This window comes from Malus domestica, chromosome 11 (assembly GCF_042453785.1).
Source record: "Malus domestica chromosome 11, GDT2T_hap1".
NCBI lineage: Eukaryota > Viridiplantae > Streptophyta > Magnoliopsida > Rosales > Rosaceae > Malus > Malus domestica.
In genome coordinates this window covers 34,657,828-34,663,948 of record NC_091671.1, presented here as the reverse complement: position 1 = coordinate 34,663,948, position 6,121 = coordinate 34,657,828, and the positions used below count along the sequence as shown (strand labels likewise).

The 6,121-nt window shown below is 36.9% G+C and overlaps 1 protein-coding gene across 8 annotated transcripts; it reads left to right on the top strand.

The window, feature by feature from the left end:
- Nucleotides 1-539: 539 nt before the first annotated feature.
- Nucleotides 540-5,533, top strand: LOC103430137 (B3 domain-containing protein At4g01580-like). Of its 8 annotated transcripts, XM_070808790.1 has the most exons (7): nucleotides 540-760; nucleotides 1,911-1,988; nucleotides 2,312-2,441; nucleotides 2,771-3,475; nucleotides 3,969-4,377; nucleotides 4,496-4,629; nucleotides 5,089-5,533. In XM_070808790.1, the coding sequence occupies exons 4-7, from the start codon at nucleotides 3,410-3,412 to the stop codon at nucleotides 5,395-5,397; spliced, it is 918 nt and encodes a 305-aa protein (XP_070664891.1). In that variant the 5' UTR covers nucleotides 540-760; nucleotides 1,911-1,988; nucleotides 2,312-2,441; nucleotides 2,771-3,409; the 3' UTR covers nucleotides 5,398-5,533. The 8 variants fall into 8 exon arrangements, with proteins under 8 accessions (XP_070664891.1, XP_070664892.1, XP_008366490.2 ...); XM_070808791.1 differs by lacking the exon at nucleotides 1,911-1,988 and having other exon boundaries at nucleotides 2,771-3,470; XM_008368268.4 differs by lacking the exon at nucleotides 1,911-1,988 and having other exon boundaries at nucleotides 3,996-4,377.
- Nucleotides 5,534-6,121: the final 588 nt, after the last annotated feature.

The following is a 6,121-nucleotide window of genomic DNA, read 5'->3' as shown; positions in this document are numbered from 1 at the left end:
GAAAAAATAAGGGTGAAAGTTTTGGACAAAAATAAATGTGTCAATCATAATAATTTGATATCGAATGTATCATTTATTAGCGTAAAAGCTTATAAATATTAATGAACAATATTATTAGACTATATTGTAGTTATGCAAAACCAGGCCTAAAAAATTTCTATCTCTAGAATTTTTTTCTCTCACCTAGGACAACCCCCAATTCCCTTTTCGTCGTCGACTCCTTCATTTGGTTGGGGTTGACAGGCGACCCCTGCTAGGGGTGGGCATAAAAACCATCAAACCACAAAACCACATCGAACCATATGAAAAAAAAAACAAAAAAAACTGTGTTGACTGGAAAAGTCGACTTTGAGTAAAAAACCGAACCGGATCGTTCAAACTGGTTCCGGTTTTGGTTTCGAATGAACAAGAACCGGCCGAAACGGAACCGAACCATTTTATTAATAATAAATTAATTAATTATATATACACACACATGTCATGGTATAATAGGTTAAAAAATTAGTTTCACCAAATTGAAAAGCAGGGGATCTCATCCCAATTAGGGTTCACCCACCTCACCCTCACCTCACTCACGTCTCATGGCCTCACATCAAACCCCCTCATTTCACACAATCGACCACCTACTCACAACCTCTCATCCAGAATTTGTGCGATTCCTTAGGCAGCTCACAACCTCAACTCTCTGTGACGGCCCTCATCATCCCTCATCCATGACAACTCATAAATCTTCGTCCTCCGTCCTCCCTCCTTGGATTACGTAAGTTTCCTTGTTTTTGATTGTGAACTTGCTCGGTTGCAATTTGTTGTTTTTTTACTGCTATTTTGTTTCGAGCTTCATATGTTTTGTTAGTTAAGTAGTGATGTAGCAGAATCAAAGGTTGAATCAATTGGGAATTTCTGTTGTGTGATAGTGTCCAATTCTCTTGTGACAAAGTTTGATGATGCTAAGTTTCTAGACTCGATCGATCTTGGTAGTTTTTGATTGATTCGGGGCTTTATGATTTTGGTAGATATATAGTTCACTGTTTTAGTGTCCAATTCTCTAGATATATATAGGGGTGATTCGGTATGGGATACCGAACTGAAACCCGTGTCCCGATTCCCAAACCGCAATTTTCGGGAATCCCAAATCTAATACCGATCCCAAACTAATTTTTTGGGAATCCTAATTTTCGGGAATCTTGAAATAATTTCGGTATTTCGGGGCAAATCGGGAATTCCGAAATGATTTTGGGCTTTTGGACTAAAATTTGACATATTATGTTTTGGGCTAAAATTCAACCTTTTATATTGGGCTGCCAATCTATTGCAGACTAAATTTTCTTAATAAATTTCATAGGCCATTGTAAGTTACAAGTATACAACCAAACCAATATGTTGCAATAAAAATAAATTTAATCTGTAACTTACAATTTAATATGTGCACAGATTAAATTTCATGGAGGACCTGAGCATCAAAATTCCCATTAGTCATTAGCGTGCATTTCACTCCTCCTTCCCCTGCTTATCTGTCCTAGTCATTTACAATGCCAAATGCCAAACGCCAAACTTTTTCGTGTTTCCCATGCACACACAGACATACATATATACATTTACACCAGGAAGGATAAATCATACACAATTTATATGCAATGGTTGAGATTAAATCTCAACACAATCCAACGGCTATTAAAATTCTAAATATATATTTAAAAATTAAATAATATATATATATATATATATATATATATATATATATTTTGGGGGTTTGGGATTACCGAAATCCCAAAAACTAGTGACCGATTCCCGTACCGAAATTTTCGGGAATTTCGGTTTGGTTTTGGAAATTTTTCGGTTCGGTTTGGGATTTTTGGGATTTTTTTCCATCCCTAGATATATAGTTCACTGTTTTGTATTGATTTTGGTAGTTCTTGATTGATTTGGGGCTTTATGAGAATAAAGACGAGGCTGCGAAGAGAGAAGAGGTTATTGGTCGCATTGATCAGGTATAAATATATAGTTCACTGTTCTATTGTCGGTTGTGAGAAAAATCAGTAATTTGATGATATTGGAAATGACTTGGAATTTTTTCGCAATTGGCGGGTCGGTTTAAAGCATTAGCAATGTTGTGTTGTTTTGTGCTTACTGTCAATTATGTGTAATTGTGACCTAAAATAAAAAAAGTCGCTTCCTTTGGGACTCCTAGCTTATGTTTACCATTATTGTCGTCATTTACACGCCATAGATTTGAAGTCTTGCATTTCCCTTTGGTTGGATGGTACTTTCGTTCAATGAGGTAATTGGTAATACTGAGTTTATTTTTATGTAGATTGTGAAAGGCTGGGTGAACGTGAAGCAATTGACAAGTCAAAGAGGCTACACAGATCAGATGGTGGAGGATGCGAATGCTGTCATTTTCACTTTTGGGTCTTATCAGTTCCAACGATTACTTCTTGTAGGTATGTTCTGTTGGAACTTGCCAGTGGTCACTGGTGTTGGATTTGTTGCAACTTTATAGAATCAGTTTTAGGAGATGTATTTGAATGCATGATGATTTGGTGTTTAAATAATTTAATATTCAGAACTGTAAATAGGTAAGAACCGAATACAAACCGATGTGAACCGAACCGTACGGTTCTAGTAATAAATTTAAGCTTGTCTCAATCTTCTTGAGTTTGTCTCATATCTGGACTTTTATGCTCTTTTCTTCCTCCGTTGCTTCTCTCTGTTGTTAGTTCTTCATCGTCAACCTTCACGACTCAATCTATTGCGTGTCTCCGATTGGCAGCACACTTTGGTGTTGGGTGGTCGTTAAAGTGCTGCTTTTAGCACTATTTGTTAAGATTATGGGAGCGCTTTTGCACGGGTGACTTGCTCACTCCCATTTTCCGTTCATCCAGCTTGTTCTTGGGTTCTTTCTCCTGGCGGTAGTGGCGGATCGACGATGGCGGCTCTACTTCTATAGACCTGTGGTGGAGTCAGCAGTATTCCAGATCTAAAGTTTTTGTTATTATAAGCTTGCTCTTTTTGGATTTTTATATTGTATATCCGTTTCGACTGTGCCTTGGATTGGGACTGCCCTTAAATTTTCTAGATCATGTAATAGTTTTTATATTTAATGAAAGTTTCTAGTTTAACTAAAAAAAAAAAAAAAACCACCAGTTATGCGTGTCACATGTCAATAGGGTTTAAGACAGAAGAGCATCAATGCAAAATGAGCTGACGAGAAGTACAAAAAGCAATAAATTGCTGCAGGGTCTCGTCTCTTCGTGACATGACCTATACCAAAGCGAACCAGAAAAAGTTATTTGGTGAACTCTTCTTTTGTTTTGTTCTTTTATTTTTTATTTTACCGAAGTTCTCGTGAACTCTTTCTAAAAACTGAGCGCAGCAGCTAGCTTGAATCTTTGACAACCAGTTGGTTGAAATGGCTAGAAAGCCAAAGAAACCATCTTTTATCAAGATCCTCGCCGGTGACACCTCTCAGGGTCTGGTAACATCCACATCCTCCTCTTCCTTAGCTTCCTTTATACTCTTCAAATGGCTAGAAAGCCATAGAAACCATGTTTCATCGATATATTCTCCATCAGGATTATGGTTATGTGTCAGTCCGCTTATTTTATAGCAGAATTCTTAGGTTTTGATGTTCCTTTTATAGTTTTGAAATTTGCTTTTATTCTGAATGTTTGCAAAACCGAATACAGTCATATAGCGGACTCTACTTAGTGGATAAAGTTTTTTTGTTGTTTGCCGATCCTACTTTGTGAGATAAGAATTTGTTGTTATTTGCAACACCGGAGCACTATTCCTTTTGTATTAGTATTAATCACCATTTTATACAATTTAAATTCTGGTTACCGCGAATTTTTTCTTGCTTGATCTCGCATAGTCTAACTAGCTATTGACATTTCTTGCTTGGTTTTATGGCTTTTAGAATCTATATGACATGGTCTTTTGGATTTTAAAGAAATTACTAAAATTTGTAGCGTGTACCGCCTGCGTTTATTATGAAGAACTTCAATGGACGATCACTTTGCAAATGTGATCTTAAAGGCCCGACTGGAATTCGGAGGACTGTGGAATTGGAAGAGAGGGAGAATGGCTTGTTCTTCCATGATGGTTGGCAGGGTTTTGTGAAGGACCATCTTTTAGAAGCTGGGGATTTTTTGGTTTTTATTTATGACGGCGTATCAAAGTTTAATGTCAAAATCTATGATAGAAGTGCATGTGAGAAAGATGTCGAAGTAGCCAAGATGAATAAAGGAAATCAAGCTAGAAGAAAAGTTGAAGTTGTCGACATTGACACTGAAAACGTAAAAGCTGAAGTTGTTGACATTGACACTGTAAACTACAGCCAAGACCGTGAAAAGCAAATGATATTTTCTAGCTGGAGTTGTAAGTTTTGCACTATTTTACTTCTCTGCATCTAGGAAAGATTTGTATTAGTGATCTCTAACATTATTTTTTGTCACTCCTTTCGTCTTAAATTGTGTCTCGAATTTTGATTGTATAGGCGATCATCTCAAATCTCGAAAGAGACCAGTAAGTAATTATGTTGAAGATACATCAACAGCATCCATCCTGTTGGAAACAGAGAATCCATGTTTTCTACACTTCTTAAACCATCGGAATCGTCTATATAATGTGGTGAGTACCTTGACACCTATTTCCAAAGTCAATTTATGTTTCTGAAAATTTTCCGCGATTGTAATTGGAAAACAGTGATAGAGATCCTTGGAATATCTTTCAATGACTCAGATAAATGGTAAAGTGAAGAGTAATATGATTGACTTTTTAGTGTAAAAATATACTTTTTCATTAAAATGAACAGTACCGTAAGCTTTTCGTTAAAGTTCTCTAAATATTATCCATGAAGATGAAATATAGTAGTTAAGTTGCATTGTGGAAGTTTATTGGAAAATCATATTCAAAAATATTTCCTCAAAATTCAACTTCTTGGGGGTGCACTATATTATTAGTTTGAGGCGTGAGCACTAAGATTATGAATCGTTTACATGAAAAATCCTCTAGCACGAATATGTTTTTAGTTTTTAGTTTCGTGGTCAAGTTTCAAGCAAATTTATCCATAGATGTTCCAAATTGCAGAGGATTCCAAAGCAACTAGCCTTAGATGAAGGCCTCACGGACAAGGATTCCGTAACACTTCAAGATCCAGATGGAAGATCATGGTTTGTTCGACTCAGAACCCATTACACTGATCGTTTCGATTATTTGAATCTGTCAACAGGTTGGAGAGAATGCGGTAAAGCCAACCAAATTTCACTTGGGGACACCATAGTTTTTGAGTTTGTGAAGCAAAGTGTGATCCAAGTTCATATTTTCAGAAAAGGGGAAGTGAGAGGTAATGTGTGTCGTCTGGTACTTGTTGCCCCTTATGGTAAAAAGAAAAGATAATTGACCCAAAATTCAACTTCAGAAATTTCCATGTGTTTATTTTTTTCAGAAGAAATGTTGTGACTGCTATGTAAGCTTAGGTATTTTGCACCTTTTGGTTAAAGGGATGCTGTTGCTTAAATTAGTTCCCCAGTTACTGTTCTGTGTCTCTTCAGTGCCTTCTATTCTGTTCATTGCCTGGAATATTTTGGTCCGAGTAAGATGCACCGTTTCAAAAACATTCATTAAATTAAGGGAACTTTAACGAAAAAGAAATTGGGTGAAAGAATGCTGGAAATTGGCCGGAAACTTCCCTAACTTTAAACATTCATAACTTTGTCAATACTCAATGAAATCAAATGATTCAAAACGGAAACCATAGCTCTCGAAGAGACGAAGAGAATGGTACCTCGCACGATGTCTAACTAGCCGTGGTTTGGCCGGAAAATGCCTTGAAAGCCACGGAGGTCGCCGGAAGATTCAAATGGATATAACTTCTTCAATACTCAACGAAATTGGATGAAACAAAAGGAAAGTTGTAGTACTTAGCGAGACGCAGAGATTGATACCTTGCACGTCAGCCAACTCGCTGTGGTTTGGCCGAAAATTGCCTCGAAATGGGTGGTGCTCCTTGCCGAAAAACGTGGAGAAACTCCACCGAGGTGGTTTCTTCGTGGTTTGACATCTAAAACGTGTACAAAAGTTTAGTCAACAACTAGAGATGAAGGAAGGATTAATTCAAAGG

Excerpts from the sequence above, each read along its gene's own strand:
- LOC103430137 (XM_070808789.1), top strand. The coding sequence starts at position 3,410 with ATGGCTAGAAAGCCAAAGAAACCATCTTTTATCAAGATCCTCGCCGGT. Across the intron at positions 3,476-3,968 it reads GTGACACCTCTCAGGGTCTG|CGTGTACCGCCTGCGTTTAT; the intron begins GTAACATCCACA and ends TAAAATTTGTAG. Across the intron at positions 4,378-4,495 it reads GATATTTTCTAGCTGGAGTT|GCGATCATCTCAAATCTCGA; the intron begins GTAAGTTTTGCA and ends TTGATTGTATAG.